Here is an 18,848-nt window from a genome sequence, read left to right as displayed (position 1 = left end):
TTATGACTGATGATACTCATAGTAACTTTGCTAGCTTGGTTGACACATGTCATCATGTCCCACTTGCTTATAATTATGCTCTTGCTGTTGATCACTGTACTGTGTAGTCCCGACTTGATTATTTGTAGATGTATTTGTAGATCATATAGCTGAAATATTGCTGAGTGCTATATTAACCTGTAACGAAAGTATACCCAAGAAAATATAGTAGCCCTTGTTTGGTATATTTCTACCATGCATCGATATCATAATGATCATGGCATCAAACTACACGTTGCCAGTTGAGGTAGAGATAACTGCTGTGTTGGACACTTGCCAGACTAAGCACAATATGCTTTATTCTAACACCCTTGGCATACATAAACTAAATTCCACACTCATTATGGACACATTATGATCCTGAAGATGTACTGGCATCTCTTTTGGATATGTGTAGACACCAACTTTCAACCTCTCTAAACGCCGAAATATGGTGTTTTATTTATTTGAATCAACCATATCACCAATATTTTGAATGCTTGAGTAACTGTAGTACGTTATTTTGTAAACTGTAGATGTAGATGACCTCAGCCTGAGGTTGTAATTTGAAACCTTTATTTGAAACCAGAATAGAGTATGACCAATATCTAGATTAAACTTCTTCTGAATTCTTCAATCACATTAAACTTCTTTTTAATTCTTCAACCACAACGTTTAATCCATAACAGATCTTGGTCATACATGACAACTTCTAAATGACATGACAACGTCTAAAAGACAGAATAGAGTATTTTTCATGTTCATAGAACATGTAGTAGAGTTTTATGATAGGTTATAAGGTTGTTAAATATCACTGACACAAACAATTTAAGCATGTAATTTTGCATTTTTTAAATTGTTTAGCATCACACTCAGCATTATTCTAGCTGTTTGATGACAACCTGTAAATGTTTAAGACAACCTCAGTGTTTTATATCCTGAGCATCGATCCGCACACATTAGGACACACTGACACAAACAAAGTCATCAAGCTTCACCACCTACTCAGTTCAGTCACTTCTTACATCAAGTCATCAAGCTTCACCACCTACTCGGTTCAGTCGCTTCTTACTTGCACTATATTTGTGGCAGCAAGAGGAGTCAGCTGGTCAGTCTCCTAGACCTTGTTCAGTGCATGTCACTGTGCCCTGACTGTGTGATTCTTTATTCCTTTATTCTGGGCACTTTTCCTACTGGGATTCAAAGTTGGAATTCATTCTCAACAACATTTGCTTGTAAGAGTCAGGTGTTAGTTTGTGTGATACGATACTGATAATATTGACCACAAGTATCTGTAAAAATGAACACAGAATGTTTACTAGCTCAAATAGTGAGTGAGTAATGTTTTACGCAACTTTTAGCAATATTTCAGCAATATCATTTTTGGAAACACCATATTTACATCTCACTTTTGTACATACAAATAGTAATTACAAACATTGAAAAGAGTAAAATGTTCAGTACCATTAAAAAGTGGATGGTGAGCATGGCTTGTGCTTTGTTACTTGCACTGGCACAACCCAACATTACAAAATGCAACCTAACCATGAGTCTAACAAGGTGCAAGTCAATTTTTCAGAAATGTATCAACAATAAATCTAACATTATAAGCATAAATATGTCACCTCATAATTCTTGTAAATTTTGAATAGCTTTAGCTTCAAAACTTTGTGGCTATGACAGCTTTTGTAAGCAGGGATCAGCTGTGTCTCTGTGTTACTGTGGTTTCAGGGGTACTACATCAGGGGCATATGTTTATGTGCGCCAAAACCTCTGACGTTTTAACACACTATGTTGCAACTAGAATTTGGCTGGTGCAACGAGGTCTTTATCTTATGTTGCACCTGGTGCAAGTAGGTTAACATCTCTTAAATCGAGCTCTGGTGAGAGACAAAAATCTTTATAAAAATATAAAAATTTTCAAAACATTATTAACAGTGTATGAAACTCCTACTAAAAGACAGGAAGCCCACAGGGCTGAAAATTTTAAAATGTTGTTAACATGTAACCAGCCCTGTATTAAATACAGGAAATTGAGATATGGTGTTAAAAGAAAGTAATTAATGAATAACATGCAGTGAGGTAAACTTAAACATGTGCAAAATTGAATTTGATAAAACCATGACTTGGTGGTCACCGTTAATTCATTTAGTGTTAAAAAGTCTGTCCATAATCCTGGCAATTAACATGCCAACTTTCTCCTTGACCCAAATTCCTCATTTGTGTATGTTCACAGAAAATGTATTTGCTTAAATATTGAATTGCCTGGAGAGCCATACTGTAAACCTTGTGTTGTGCCCTGATCGTCATTGTTGTAACAGGTCAATATGCTGCACTTAATCACAATATAGCATGCTGGCATCCAGTCTTCTAGATGAACATTCAGTTCTTGTGTTTATTCCTTGAGATTGTTATCTGAAACAGACAAGGGACAGAAATGTTATGGTGTGTCATTATTTCATTAATCCAGCCATTATTGCTTGGATCAAAGGTTGTTCAGAAGGTGAGAAATAGGTAAGATAAAATTCTAATAATTGATTTTGTTTGAAACCCTGAATTGATTATGTGCTGTTTTCATGGGTACTAGAGCAAATAGGTACATATTATGTTGTATTACTCATTATGTATATTTTCCATTTATTATATTGTTGACTCCTTACATACTCCTCGTTTATACTGGATGTGAGGGGCAGTGTGGTAGCCTAGTTCTTAGGCATTGACTCATCATGCCAAGACCTGGGTTTGATTCCTCTTGTGGGTACAGTGTGTGAAGCCTAGTTTTGGTGTCTACCGCCATGATACTGCTGGAATATTGCTTAAAGCAACATCAAACTTAACTCACTGACTGTGCAGGATGTGAGAAGTAATGATAATTGCCCCAGATCCATTCACCACCCAAGCCTCATACAAACTAGTGAGCTCTTGATTTATTCTAAAATATAGTAGCTCAGAAGGCTATTATACTTACTTACTTACTTACTCATGCAAGGCCCTTTGCTGCAAGGAAATTCAAGTTGTATTTGAGATGAACAGGTCAATTTATTGTAGAAACCTAAATGCCTAGGCGTCCTTTCACAAAACACTAGAGTGGTCTCATGTCAGTATGACTAAGTTAACCTTAGTGCAGTGTTAAAGAATGGGAGTTAGGTTAACCGTTGTGAAGGTTGCTTCACGAAAGGAGTCCCTGCTCTTTTACAGGTGATGAATATTTAGTGAATGAATGTGATGAATGTTTTGCCAAACATACGAATTGGAATATCTTAAAAAATGTTGACTAGATTCTTTTCATAGTTGGTACCTAGGTTCATCACAGTATAAGATAGGTCCCAGTCAGGTTTGGTGACCTTGACCTTCCAGGTCACAAGGGTACTTTAACGTTTTACCCTTGTCAGCAAGATATCTCAAGAACCATTCACTGGATTTTCTTCATGTTCAACACCAATCTAGGAAAGGCGCATGGCCCAGTTTGTTTTGGTGACCTTAACAAAATTTCAAGGTCAGGGCGACACTTTGAAGATGTCAGCATGTTAACTAAGCCTGTCAGCAAGATCTCTCAAGAACCATTCACTGAATTTTCTCCATAAACTTTCAAGAATGTTTTACATTAAACAATTACTTTATTACTATTTTTGCACATTTCACACACTAAGACATTCATGTCAAGGTGAAAGTGAGCCTTGAAAATATTTGAACAACTACCAAGCAAAATATCAAGAGAGGTTGACTGGTCATGTTTTTGTTATCATTTAAGTTCATCTTAATCTACAACCTTCACAACCATTACTTTTTAAGTTTGATTTGATAAAGCTGTGGCTGGGGATTATGTCACCTTACTGACAATGCTTGTTTAATTTATTTTTCATTTTTACACTGTCAGGTAGTAAATCTGAGAATCTATGCTAAGAGCACATGGACCATCAGTACCACAGAATGAAGTATCCTGTGAGTATACAGTAGCTGTCAGTGGATATCTGCACATAACACACTCACATCCAGATGTCAGTATGCACCAGGGATTCATATAGGATTCAAACTCGGTGTCTTCAAAAGGCAAATTTAGGAAAAAGAAATTGTCAAAATGATTTTGGTTTTCTCATATGTCCATATTTGATTTATAATACAATAAAGCACCACCAAGAATTTTCCTTTTATAGTGTGTTTAGTACAATTTTTTTTAAAGTAAAGTGTTTATTATCAGCTTAAAAGTTATGATGGAATTTGAAATTAATTCCAAGTCGGAGTACTTTTCTGATGTGTTTATGAAGTTGTGAGCCTTGCAACTGATGAAGCCTGTGTTGATCCCCACTATGCTATATACTAAAACTCACTAATCTTAGATACAACACCTATCATGACCTGTTTACCCCCAAATGTTCCAACACCTGTGGCACATACCTGATTATGGCTGTAATTGCACGCCACATAAACTTGTAATGTTTTTCAAAATCTTCAAATGCCTCTTCTCCTTCCATAAGAACTAATAGCTTATGTCTGTGGGTAAAAGTTTTGTATTCCCAGGTAAAATAATCACAAGAATTTCCCACATGCATTGATGTGTATAGGGATGGGAGGTTGGTGTGATTCATTATGATTAATTAAATTTGTTTTCAGAGATTCAGCTGAGTACAAGCTTAGGTCAAACTTTGATGAAAACGGAACCAACATATTATAGTTGCAAGATCAGTGGACTTTTTTAAAACTTCAACTGTGAAACCTTTCATGTTATCTCACATTTGTTCACATATGCACTACCTGTCACAGTCATCTAAGGAACCATAGTGCAAAGTTGTGCCGTATAGGCAAGTCAGAATCCTCTGATCATGGGCAGGAGTCTCAGATGTACCGATACAGTTATGTATTGCATGATAATTAACCATAGTGATATGAAGGAATCAGTTGTTCTTGTACTTCTTGTGAGCAGTATATATCATGTATTATGTATATGTTTTGTGTTTATCAATACAACAGACTCTCTCTGCATATCTTGTAGAATTTAGTAGACAACACACAGCTAGATGATTATCATGCATACAATCGGAAGCATGTGAGAAAGTATGTGTATGTTATTCCTTATTTAATGTCATTCATAAGAAATATCAGGTTTTATTTATTACTGCAGTTAAACATGTCAAAACTATAAACTTAACATAAGAAAATAAATTTCTTTCATGGTCTAAAACTAACTTGTGTCTGCATATGTTGTGATAAACCCATTCACTCTCAGTCACTAACCATCTAACTCATTGACTAACTCACTCTATCACATCCAAGAAGCATGTCATAATACTCTTGATATCACACATTTTGTACAAGCTATGAATGTCTCTGTCCTTCATTGTACTGAATATATCAAGTGAACTCATATCATAGTATTAACCAAACTCACAAGCTCTACTCAATACTGACTCTTCTTTCACTTAACTCTCCCTCAACTGTACTAAGATTTTAGATTGCTCTAGCCAGAAATTATATATTGGTCTGGCTCAATTTGGATGATATTTTTTGTTATGCCCCCGGTATGTATTGCGGGGGGATATAGTCAACGCCTCATCATTTCTTTTCATGCAAAACTTGGTAGATATAGCAGTCAGAACCTAAAGTGGTGCCTTTTGCTGTTAACATGTTTTTGTGGTTTATTATTTTCTCGGTCTTTATCCAAACGTTTTGGACTCAAACGTGAGAGGTGTGTTTCGTTTCCGGAGCACAACTCAAAAACTTCCTAATATCCGTCAGCAAAACTTGGTAGATACGTGTGGCACACCCTAAAGTGATGCCTTTTGATATTTACAGGTTTTGTGATTTATCATTTTCTGGGTTGTCATGGAAACGATTCAGACTTTTTTAGTCTCAAAATGGAGGGATTGGCTTCATATCCAGAGCAGAGCTCAAAAACTTCTTAATATCTTGCTGCAAAACGATATGTGAGGTAGACCTTGAAGTGGTGCCTTTTGCTATTTACAGATTTTGATGATGTATTACAGAAGTAAGAGGTGCTGTTTGTACAAGATGAAACTCTATTTAAACACTTCCTAGACTCACTCACTCACTCACTCACTCACTCACTGTCTCTGTCAAAAGACATTTACCGAGTATGGGTACATTATCCACTTGATCACATTCTTCACTTAAAAGTCTATAAGCTGTCCTGTGGCAGTTGTAATGAAGAGTTGACCTATTCCTTGTGATTGTGATTGATAACACCCTTTTGATTTGTGAATAGCCATGTTTACTCTATAAATCATGCTGTGCATTTATTATGTAACTGTCACATTATTTTTTCCAGTTTATTTGTGCAATAGTTCTGGTACGTCAAAAGGTGTTTTTAGATAAACAGATCTGATATCTGAGTGCTTTTAAGCACAGGGAAATATTTTGACAACTGATAAACCAGTTCAATGAATTTGACATGCATTCAGTTTGTTTGAGCAGAATAAGGGTTCTGTACCAGATGACTGTCACAAGAGACAAGCCAACACATGACAGATGCTTACAGTGTTTGATCAGATTCTGTGTCATCATGTTTTATGTATATTTTGTTGTGCTGCACAACATGGGTTTACATGGCCCCGAGTTGATACATGATGATGTAAGCTGAATGTTGCTGAGGTCGACTTAAATCACATATACTTATTTTTTCGGTTTCATTCTCTGTTGTAGGGTATGGACGACTATGGCCATCGTCATCGTATCCGCACCCCGAGCAAGCTTATCTATATTGTCGGGGTAATTCTCTTCCTCGGGATCATCCTCACCGTCCTCAACATCTATGAGCTGCACAAGATGAAGGAGGATCACAGTATACTCCACTCTGGGCTGATTGTTCCAGAGGGGCGTGACGGGAAGTCGGTGTACAAGCAGCCCGTAGTCTGGGTGGCAGCAAAAAGGGTGAGTCAGAACTCAGCATGTGGTCTGGGTGACAGGGATGAGGGTGAGTTAGGGGAAGTCAGTCTGTGGTCTGGGTGGCATGGAAGAGAGTGAGTCAGGGGAAATCAGTTAGTGGTCTGGGTGGCAGGGAAGAAGGTGAGTCAGGAGAAGTCAGTCTTTGGTCTGGGTGGCAGGGAAGAAGGTGAGTCAAAGAAGGTCAGCAGATGGGCTGGGTGGCAGGGAAGAGGTGTACAAGCAGCCCGTAGTCTGGGTGGCAGCAAAAAGGGTGAGTCAGAACTCAGCATGTGGTCTGGGTGACAGGGATGAGGGTGAGTTAGGGGAAGTCAGTCTGTGGTCTGGGTGGCATGGAAGAGAGTGAGTCAGGGGAAGTCAGTTAGTGGTCTGGGTGGCAGGGAAGAAGGTGAGTCAGGAGAAGTCAGTCTTTGGTCTGGGTGGCAGGGAAGAAGGTGAGTCAAAGAAGGTCAGCAGATGGGCTGGGTGGCAGGGAAGAGGGTGAGTTAGGGGAAGTCAGTCTGTGGTCTGTGTGGCAGGAAAGAGGGTGAGTCAGGAGAAGTCAACATGTAGTCTGGGTGGCATGGATGAGGGTGAGTCAATGGAAGTCAACACATGTTCTGGGTGGTGGGGAAGAGGGTTAGTCAGGGGAAGTGAGCCTGTGGAGTGGGTGTTGGTGAAGAGGGTGAGTCGGGGGAAGTCAAACAGTGGTCTGGGTGGCAAGGATGAGGGTGAGTCAGAACTCAGCATGTGGTCTGGATGACAGAGATGAGGATGAATCATGGGAAGTCAGTCGGTGGTCTGGGTGTCAGGGAAGAGGGAGGGTGAGGGAAAGTCCGTCTGTGGTCTGGGTGGCAGGAAAGAGGGTGAGTTAGGGGAAGTCCGTCTGTGGTCTGGGTGGCATGGAAGAGAGGGTGAGTCAGGGGAGTCAGTTAGTGGTCTGGGTGGCATGAAAGAAGGTGAGTCAGGAGAAGTCTCTCTTTGGTCTGGGTGACAGGGAAGAGGGTGAGTCAGGAGAAGTCAACATGTGGTCTGGGTGGCAAGGATGAGGGCAAGTCAATGGAAGTCAACACATGGTCTGGGAGGTGGGGAAGAGGGTGAGTCAGGGGAAGTCAACGTGTGGTCTGGGTGGCAAGGATGAGGGCAAGTCAATGGAAGTCAACACATGGTCTGGGAGGTGGGGAAGAGGGTGAGTCAGGGGAAGTCAACGTGTGGTCTGGGTGACAAGGATGAGGGCAAGTCAATGGAAGTCAACACATGGTCTGGGAGGTGGGGAAGAGGGTGAGTCAGGGGAAGTCAACGTGTGGTCTGGGAGGCGGGGAAGAGGGTGAGTCAGTGGAAGTCATGGGGTCTAGGAGGGAGGGATGAGGTTGAGTCAAGCTAAGTTAACCTGTGGTCAGGGCAGCTAAATTTGGTCCCCCATTGTGCAGAGTTCAAAGCTCTATTATTTAGTACCATGCTTATAAACATGATAAATGTCTGGTTTCAAAGGGTTGTTTATCTTGTTTCATGGCATGTTCTGCAAAATTCTCCTTTATTTGCCTCTTTGATAAGTTCAACTTTTTACCTCTGCAACTGCCTGAAAATCAGCAGGAAATGGTGTAGTTCAGGAGTATACAGTATATTTGAGCCACAGATGTTCTGTGTTTCAGATTGAGACAGGCTACCTGAAGCATGTATTTAATGTGTTTGAGAGAGTCGGGTATGTGACAGGAAGTCAGGAGTCTGACTGGGATGTTCTTTGGTCACATGATTACCCGTTTATTGCATTCGCCAAATCCTTGTCCAACCTGAAACCGCATCAGCGGGTAAGTTTTGCAACTTCCAAAAAATGTATCTGTATGTTTTTATGTAAATCTCGCAAAGATTAATGATGTCAGTAATTCTGCTCTGTGTTATTCACTTTGGACACTCTTGCTCCCTTCTATCTGGTCAGAGACATTAGTAAATAGAGTAACAAACTGAACATATGTACTTATCTTAGGAAAGAATGAATATTCTTGTAACAGCCATTCATTTGTCTCTAACACGCACTCATAAAGTGGCCGATGGTTAACCTGTAGCTATAATGTAGCTGGGGTGTAGCACTGTAGCAACAGATTCTGATTCTTCTGTAGCTCTGTGTATCTGTGCCCTCCAGGTGAATCACTTCCCCGGGTCCGGGTACATCACAAACAAGGCCAGTCTTGCCTCCACCAAGATGCAGTTCATCCCACGCGCATTTAAAGTGCCCTACGATAAAGACAAGTTCCGGGCGTATGTAAGTGATTAAAGCCAGCAAAGGCTCAAACTTTGAACAACATTCCGTGTTAATGTCAACATCAGCATTACACATTGTGTGTAGATAAAGACTATTTTTCCTCATTCTGACGATGATGACCTTGGCCTTTGTTTGAAGGCAGGGACAGGAACAACCATTTCCTGTTTGACTTTTAAGTGTTCTGTCATCTGAAAACTAAGCATCTGAATTACCATTCGTAGAAGAATGTCTTGATAAAGATGGTGAGGTTTGTCCTGTGTGCAATAACTAGAACACAATGTTCAGTGTTGTCTCACAAGAATGAACAATGATTGTGGCATTCACTATTTCTGTGGTAATGTTAAGCAATGGAGACGGTAATACCTATTGATTGCAGAGTCAAGTGTAGACTAGACAGTATAGCATGTCAATATTTCCATGCTACAGTATGATGCAACAGTGGGTGTCAATTTTCAGTTTCGACTATATGAATACAAACAGCTGCACAGACATACACATTCTACACAATGAAGTAATCTTTAATGCCTGTGCCACATTTCTCCACTGACACAAACACATATATGGCAGTGTTTTTCTTTCATGCATACACGTTCACATGAACACATGCACACATAGTCACTGCAGTGTAAGGGATAATCTCCGATAGAATGTGCAACCCCATCACACATCTGACTCCCAGACAGACACATCTGTTTTTGTTTCACACACCCCTGTCGCTAGATGAGACTAGTAGTCTGGCGATGAGGTGAAGCCCTATTTCTCCTGATCCTGTGTGTTGTTCGTCACCAGGCCAAGGACCACCCAGGCACCAAGTGGGTTCAGAAGAGCAACAACCACCGTGGTATCGAGATTAAGGACATTAAAGGTAGGACCAGTTTGCTATCTGCATTGGGAGATGTTTGGTCCCTAACAACTGGTTTTCTGCAGAGTAGTGCAAAAAGTATTTGGCAAATAGACAAATTCAGTCTTTATGACACTGATATTTGGATGACAATATCTCAGCTTCTACCTTACACATGCATATAAATAGATTAGGATGACAATATCTCAGCTTCTACCTTACACATGCATATAAATAGATTAGGATGACAATATCTCAGCTTCTACCTTACACATGCATATAAATAGATTAGGATGTGACATGATAGTCACATGAGTTAAGTTTTCATCTGCTTTGCATAATTCAGGTTTACCAGATGCAGACGACATGGGTCGAAAAAGTGCCAAATTGTCACCCGGTGTAAAGAATACATCTGTAAGGTTATATCAGGGCGGCAGTTCTATCAGAAAAGTCAGTAGAATATTTCAGTACAATAAACGATGTAATTAAGAAATGTTTAACGAAGAGTTTGAAGAACAGCAAACCATGAAGTTGAAGGGCAAAAAACATGAGTGATCCGGATTACCATGTGTTTACTTGTGAAAATGAATATGCAGGACACTTTGGGTGAAGTATCTTAAGAATTCAATGAAAACAGGCAAGCTCCTACCAGCAAACGAACAAATCAGTATAAATTACATTCACATCATAAAACATCAGGTTTCAAAAAAGAAAGTTGTGGTTAGAGAAATCAGTCGTAAAAGCGAATTTTGTGGGGTCGTGAAAAGAGAATTAGACAGTGAATAAACAGTGGAAAAAAGTTATATTTCTTGTGAAAGTCAAGTTGTTATTGGAAGGGATAAGCGTGTATATGTGTGGAGGTAGACCGGCGAGGTACCCGATTTAGTGTGTCCAAAAACCCAACAGAAAATATCACGTTATGTATGATATGGGGGTGAATGTACTGGAACGGGATGGGGACACTAATGGCCTTAGATGGTCATACGAGTACCAAGAGTACCAAGACACAATGGGAAGTAATCTGTGGACGGTTATTGCAAGACATTTCTAAAATGATGGGTATTTATTCCAAGATCATAATGCATCATGCATCATGATCGGGTCTTGAATAAATACAAAAAATAATAATCAAGTCAGATGCATGAGTTGGCCAGGTCAATCACCTGACATTTATGTAATCGAAAATGTTTGGTTATATATCTAAAGAAAGGTTCAGTCTTGAGTTCATTTGATCAAGTCGAACATTGAACTGTTCATGGAAATTCAGTGAAGTTGGGAGGCTTTCCGACTTAAATATATGATTAATCTACTCAACTCTATTCAAAGATGTTTGATGAATGTAATTCATCTCAAAGGACACCTTATACTATATTAAGTAAGTATACCTACCTTTATATGATATTTTATTTGAAAATTACCAGTGCAAGAATGGAGATCACAACATACAGAAAACTGACCTGATACCATGGCGGCTATTTTGCGGATTACTTTTTGCACTACTCCATAGTTGTTTCTCAGGCTTTAAAACTTTCAGTAGCTCCAACTTATTTTGGGTCCAAAGACTTGTTACTACAATAATTTCTTCCTTTTCCATGTGAAGGACCGTTTATGTTACAAACAAAAACCACTGGTTCTCTAAATTTTGGGAATTTGTTTTGCTTAAATATTCATTGTTTTTACTTTTTTGTATTTAAGTATTTTGAATGTTTCAGGGAGTAAAATATTCATTTACATACTGTCTCTTGTCCAAAATTGTCTAAGAGTAATCTTCAAATGTATGAAAAGAATGAACAGTTATGACCCAATGGATCTTCAAACGTTTAAACCCAAACCTTGAGTGTTTGAGGACTTATCCACTGTACTATGGCATGTTTCAAAATCTGATGAGGTTGCAGTTCATTTCAGTTCTTATGTTCAATGCCTGTGAGAGTCTCTCATTTTTCAGTTCATATTCTATTGTACCATGTATTCCAACCTGTACAAAAACTATTGTAGTTAAATCCAAACTGAAATTGTTCATGATTCGTATTTGTTTGTGAATACAATTCTAAAAGTATGCTTGGCTTGACTGTGTGTGAAAAGATTATATTGAGTTTGATATATATATGTATAAGATAAATGTTTACCCCAAGACCTTATTGAGAAAAGAGCCTTGTCTCCAATTTTAGAAATGTAATGCTGAGAAGTTAGAAACATATATTTTGTCTGTTATCAATTAGAATTATATAAAGTGTCACATAAGATTTATCTGTAATGAAGGCAAAGCCCCTGACCTGATAATGAATATGCTTTTGTTTCCATGGTAAATGTGCTGGGTGTTGACTTTGCTTGACTCACAACAAATTGACTTTTTGCTATTCAGAATCTTGTAGTTCCAGTTTTCATTGCTGTAAGAGATATCAAGGGGTGTTTTCTTAATACAGTCAACATGAACAGGCTGCTATATGTTGTGATTCAAACATATAATATTCATAAATACTAAAGCAACATGGTTTTGCTGCAGAAGAAGTGTAAAATGCTCTCTTCAGTTTGCATCAGTTTAAAAGATACATTCCTTTATTCTCACTTTGGATGGAGAATCAGAGGCAAGTCATTAGTTTGTTGTGAGCCAAGTATGATGGTGATTATCTCCCCCTGGTGATTATCTCCCCTGGTGTCTGGACTTTCTCCTTTCTTCTCCTGTAGACCTTGACTTGACACAGGAGGGTACATTTGTGCAAGAGTATGTGGCCAAGCCGTTCCTTGTTGATGGAAGGTGAGGACTCAAAAACCAAATACTGTTTGTACATGCGTGGTATTTTGACATCAATCAGTTGTCGACCATTCTACAAAAAGACATTTGATCAGTTGTCTACAAGATGTTTTGTTGTAATCATTTTTCTTTTATGTTAACATATTAGTGTTGTCTTATACTTATTAAGACTGTTTCTTAATTTGTGTATGTCATGATACATTAGGACTTCAAGTTATTTGGGGCAGTGGGGTACCCTTGAGGATAAGGCATTTGCTCATCACACCAAAAAACAGGGTTCGAGCCCCACATGGGTACAATGTAGGAAGCCCATTTCAAGCTGGAATATTGCAAAAAGCAGTGTAAAACTAAACTCACTCACTCAGTTCATGTTTCATGTGACCTGTCTAACTGGAGCTTGTTGCTGTCAAGCAGTTTGTCTGTGTTCGCATGATGTGTTTATTCAGGTGTATTCTTAATGTATTATGCTATCAATTTCAGGATTTTGTTTGGTGATAGATAGTAAGGACAGGTGGTCTGAGTGAGGATATGCAGAGTTTAAAATGATTTGGTTTGTTTGAGTAGGTACTGTGAGGTTAAGCTTGTGATGCTTCTGAGTATATCAATGACATATGCACCCCATTCTAAACTGATGAGTTACTGGTGTGTTGGTTTGTAGAGGGTATGGGTAGCTGTCATCTATGGTTGTACTCTACAGTTTAGGTCCCTTAGGCACAGACATGCTTTAATCTGGGTTTGAATTTTGGTAATTTTTCAAGGTTTGTCAGCACCATACCTGAGCTTGAGAGTTTTTTAGAGTACTTATGTCTGAGATCTGTATCACTTCATGTTTTCCTGGTGTGTTAAGCTGGCACACTGTGACTTGAATACTGTTCAAAGCAGTGATAAGCATAAATCACCTATATCATTGATATGTGTATAAGAAGCTACAGATCAAAGAAGTTGAACATTTTGAGACAAGTATCATTTTCATCTCCACATTCGACTTCATGCACCAACAGTCACTCGTTGAATCAGTACATGGTGTCCATCAGTCATGCATTGCCATAATGTGACAAGACAGGACTACCTCAGTGATATATTCACAGGTCTGTCAAGGTTATTCACTTACTTCCAAAGCAAGCATGTGGAAAATGGAGCCAAATGGATGCCTTGATTCACAAAATAACCTGAATATTGAGAAATCAGAAATTGTTTCATCAATTTCACTGATTTGGAAGGGATCAGACTTCCAGTTGATATTATTTCAAGCATTAAATGACATTAACCTCGCACAAAAATGGTTGAAAAGTTTCTTCCTTAATCTCTCTGTAAGCAGGCTTTGTTCAGAAAAGCATGGGAAAGTTGGGGATAGAAATGATCTTCAGTAACCTGTGATTGTTCTCAGAGGCAACTAACATGAATGGGTGGTCTGTCCCACTGACTTGCTTGACACTTACCGATTGTGCAGATCATGTTCATGCTGTTGATCACTGGATTGTGTGGTCCAGACGTGATTATTTACAGACCACCGTCATACAGCAGGAATATCACTCACTCACTCTGAAAGTCTCAATATCAATACATTTAAAAAGAAATTCTATCCTTATGATATATATTGTACAAAAAATATCCAGGCTTGAATACATCAAGGGAGTTGTGTATTGTGAGGTAAATGTCCTTCTGTGTTCCAGGAAGTTTGATATTGGTGTATACACCATCCTCACCTCCATTGACCCCTTGCGGCTGTACATCGTGGAGGGGGATGCTCTCTTCAGGTGAGTGTCCCAGTCATCACAGATGTGGAAATTTTAGGAGCACTTCAGAATATGCTGATTCTGGTCTTATCAAGGAGTCAAAGAGAAGTACTTTTTAGCGGTAGTTTACAAAAAAGAATATAGATATACAGGTCATTTTCTGCTACAGAAGGTGTTCTTATTATATTTATATCCTTATCATAAAGGGTATTTCAGTTTCTAGATTCAAACAATCAGAGCACAAATGAGAAAATGAGCATCAGTTAAATTGTATTCTAATGAACATCTCTATCTGTGGCAATTTTTGGTTGATTACAGTCTCTTAAATACATTGTGATCAATCATTCAGGAAATGTTTTTTTCATTAATACTGTTTGGACACTGCAAGGCTGTAATGAAGAGAACAAAATGTACATATATGTAGGAAAGGTATTTGTTTCATTATTTAATTTAGAATTTGGCCTCAGTGTAACAATTTCAAACAGAATCAGTATATATTTGTTTTCAAAAATCTTATACCATGTTAGATACCTGTGAGCAACAGGCATATATTTTGACCTAACTGCAAGGATTGATTGGTGTTTCTGTCTGTCTGTCTGTCTGTGTGCAGGTTCTGTGTGAAGGACTACTACCCCTTTGACTATCACGTCCTGGAGAAGTATGTGGTGAAGGATGACTACACTCCCATGTGGAAGGTACAGATAGCCTGCTGATTTCATTCTAGTAACTGTGTCAAAGAGCTTGTAGAGCAGGAGCTGTTCTGTCTCACAGAAATATGTTTAACTAAGGGGTCTTTCGCAGTTGAATAAGTCCTACATTCTTCATCGTGTATATAAGATGAAAATATATATGCCAAAGAAACTTTCAATGACTCTTTCATGCAGCCGTAGAAGGATAGCAATGGAGTAAATGCAAAGTGTTTCGATGAAATGTTTGAATGTATGTTTGTTTCAGCTGCCATCCCTGAAGAAGATGTATGAGGATATGAACTACTCATTCATCAACACCTTTAATGCCTACCTACAGAAGAAAGGTGAGTTCCGTCATCCACCTGGTGCAATCACCTGCTGCCTACTGAAGGTGTCTTGTTACAACCACCTACTGCCTGCTGAAGGTGTCATTTTACAACCACCTGATGCCTACTGAAGGTGTCATACTACAAGCACCTGATGCCTACTGAAGGTGTCATGTTACTACCACCCGATGCCTACTGAAGGTGTTGTGTTAACAAAACCCGGTGCCTACTGAAGATGTCGTGTTACAACCACCTGATGCTTACTGAAGGTGTCATGTAACAACCACCTGATGCCTACTGAAAGTGTTATGTTATAACCACCTGATGCCTACTGAGTGAGCGAGTTTAGTTTTATGCCACACACAGCAGTATTCCAGCTATATGGTGGCTGTCTCTAATAATCGAGCCTGGACCACACAATCCAGTGATCAACAGCATGAGCATTGATCTGTTTAATTGGGAACCGATGACATGTGTCGACTAAGTCAGGGAGCCTGACCACCTGATCATGTTATTAGCCTCTTACGACAAGCAGAGTCGCCTTTTACGGCAAACATGGGTTGCTGAAGGCCTAATCCACCCCAGACCTTAACGGGTCTGATGCCTACTGAAAGTGTCATGTTACTCCTTATGTGTATCACTCAAACTATCATATAGCTATCCACAATGAAGTAAAATAAGGTGTTTGTTTGAAAAGTTGATGATAAGTTTTTTTGTTTCTTTGATGAGTTTATTATGCCTGTCTATACAATTGATAATGTCCTATTGTTTCAGGACTGAACTACAAGAAGGTGTGGGACGATATCCGATCTGCCATACTGACAGTATATAAGGACAAGGAAGCCAAGCTTGTTGAGGCCAGTAACAAGTACAAGAGTACCAGGTGTGGTGGCAGCTTCACTGTTAGGCCTTTTCCACTTGATTTCACTACCAAGTCACAATATCATACATTCAGTTTCTATTGTGAATCTAGGTAGAATTATAACCTTACTGGATTGTTCATCTGATACTGATTTCAGCGTCTTATACCTAGTTGATTGTCTGTCACTGTATTGGCTGTTAAAATCAGAATCGGTCACGTCATGTCATGTCATGTCATGTCTCGATATGACATTAGGTGTTTTTACTCCCTGAAATTTAAAGGCAAAGGATTCTGGTTTGTGAATAACCTGCAGAAAGGAAAGGAATATTCAATTATGAAATATAAGTACTGTAACAACTGATTTATATTGTATCACATCCATATCATGTTTTTTAAAAAAAAGTGCATGGAATCTTAAGGAAGTATTTACACTGTTCCAGTGTGATGCCAACAGTGTTTTGTTCCAGTGGTTTGCTGCGTTGGAATATTTTCTTTACATCTTTTAAGCAACATTTTCATGCAAGGAATTTTCTTGCAGAAACTTTTTTGAGATGGTGAGATTTGACTTTGTTCTGGATGAAGACTTAAACGTGTATTTGATGGAGGTAAGCAATGTAGTGTGATGGTTGACCTGTCCCCAAGATTTTCTTAATTTTTAACAAGGTGCCATTGTCAAATTTTTCCTGACTTTTCTTTTCCTTATCCTGACTCATGCTTGATTGCTTTCTCTCCTCTTCCTGGCGAAGGTAGTGGAACACCTGAAATCCCTTGAAGTTCCCTTCTAAAAGAAGCGGACATAAAATCACACTCACCCAAGTATTACCTCCCTTTTCCCTCCACATGGTCAGTTGTCCGCCATGATACTTCACTCTCTCCCTGTCGCCCGACAAGGCCGGCTGGAGGCACCTGGGGTCCCATACATGGTGATAAGTCTTTCATTCTTTCGTTTTTTACAACTAAATTTGTGCTGTATACGTTTTTTGGCTTGTATATATTTGTTATTATTATACAATTTTGTAATTATTGTGTCTATTTCTAACACGTATTTCGTCAACTGAGACTTAGTCTCAGTTGATGAAATCGTGTTTTCAGTGCAGATTACGTCTGTCCGCGGTTGACCCGCACATACTTTGCCCGACGTGTAAACCTTTATGTTCTGCTCATACTTGTGTATTTTGCATTAAATTGTCTCAAGCAGAATTTTTGTTATATCTATATTATCTAATATTATTTCTATTATATCAGACGTGCTAGAGACAAGCAACGTCAACTCCCATTAGCCATGTCTAAATCTAGTGAAATAAAGTCGGGTAACCATTTGATTGTTGATGCTGAGATTCATTCCAGCGAGAAGCCAGCCATATCTCCAAGGTTGTGTCCAGTGTCGGGCAAGTTCCCTCCCAAGACTCAGAAGAGATCATTAGTTTAGACAGTACCATCTCAGACTAAGAAAATGAAGAAGTCGAACTCGTCATCTGCAAGATCATCGCAGAATCATCCCTCGCTGATAAAGAACTCATTCGGGAAGGAGATAGTCCCCTTAGAAGAATGTCAATATTTTGGTGAGTCTCCATTAATGATATGGAGTGAAGACACCATGCATCGGACATCGGTAACTCGATCGACACGGGCGGCATCTTCAACACCTCAGGACACATCTCATGTACAACAGACATCGCAGATGTCAACTGCATTCACGGGCATCATAGACAACTCTTCAACACAGTCGTCAATGCACGCACCGTATGCATTCAACGCAGGAGTCTTCATGCAACAATTTACAACGCAGATGATGAACCTCATGGAACGAAGTTTGGAAGAAGAAAGACGACTAAACTCGTAAACGATGTTGACTGTGAATCAGCGAGAGCATTCATCTAGACCTGCACTCATGTCTAACGATGAAGAGGAGGTGCATGCATGCACTCCAGAAGATCCAGGTCCCGATCATCAGATCGCAGCAAAAAGTAGGATATACCCACGCCGAGTGAGTGCACTCACACGAGTAGCAATACTCGGGTGAGTGACATCACACGCTCGCATGAGTGCACTCGTGGATGGACTCGTCAGCAGAGAAGGTCTCCTTCAATCTCCCCTATTCATAGAAGATGTCGTTTTCAGTCATCCTCCCCTTCGGACTTAGACTCAGACAGTCGGGATCGTCAGCAATCTATGAATTCGTCTTTCTCTAGGAATAATGAAGTTAGACATGTAGTTAGACATCAGCATGAATTATCACCGGAGGAAGTCTTATTTTCAGATTCAGAAATCACATCATGGATCACAGATGTTTAAACCTGGCTTCCCCAACAAAGGATACCAATGAACTCAACACATCCAAGATGAAGAATGACGACATTGATACATTAAGATTTCCGCCGATACCTCCTGTATCTACGATACCTGAGACTTTGTCTACAGTGTTCAAAACAGCAACCAAGTTTCAACAGCAACATGTGCTGCCTTTTAATGCACATCGTGTCACTCT

The 18,848-nt window shown here is 39.3% G+C and overlaps 1 protein-coding gene across 7 annotated transcripts in view; it reads left to right on the top strand.

Moving 5' to 3' along the window:
• The window catches only part of LOC137293901 (probable tubulin polyglutamylase ttll-15), a 98,427-nt gene that overhangs the window by 67,271 nt on the left and 12,308 nt on the right, over nt 1-18,848 (top strand). For 4 of the 7 annotated variants that reach the window (XM_067824711.1, XM_067824708.1, XM_067824710.1 and 1 more), the window contains exons 2-11: nt 6,676-6,903; nt 8,547-8,702; nt 9,035-9,154; nt 9,944-10,019; nt 12,681-12,750; nt 14,421-14,504; nt 15,094-15,178; nt 15,438-15,516; nt 16,273-16,381; nt 16,899-16,965. In XM_067824711.1, the coding sequence (XP_067680812.1) occupies nt 6,679-6,903; nt 8,547-8,702; nt 9,035-9,154; nt 9,944-10,019; nt 12,681-12,750; nt 14,421-14,504; nt 15,094-15,178; nt 15,438-15,516; nt 16,273-16,381; nt 16,899-16,965 (1,071 nt within the window). In that variant the 5' untranslated portion in view covers nt 6,676-6,678. Of the gene's footprint in view, nt 1-3,895; nt 3,961-6,675; nt 6,904-8,546; nt 8,703-9,034; nt 9,155-9,943; nt 10,020-12,680; nt 12,751-14,420; nt 14,505-15,093; nt 15,179-15,437; nt 15,517-16,272; nt 16,382-16,898; nt 16,966-18,848 lie in introns of all 7 variants that reach the window. The other 3 variants (XM_067824706.1, XM_067824707.1, XM_067824704.1) reach the window with 1 other exon arrangement.

Source organism: Haliotis asinina, chromosome 8, assembly GCF_037392515.1.
Source record: "Haliotis asinina isolate JCU_RB_2024 chromosome 8, JCU_Hal_asi_v2, whole genome shotgun sequence".
Classification (NCBI taxonomy): Eukaryota; Metazoa; Mollusca; class Gastropoda; order Lepetellida; family Haliotidae; genus Haliotis; species Haliotis asinina.
This window is presented reverse-complemented; position numbering and strand designations above follow the sequence as displayed.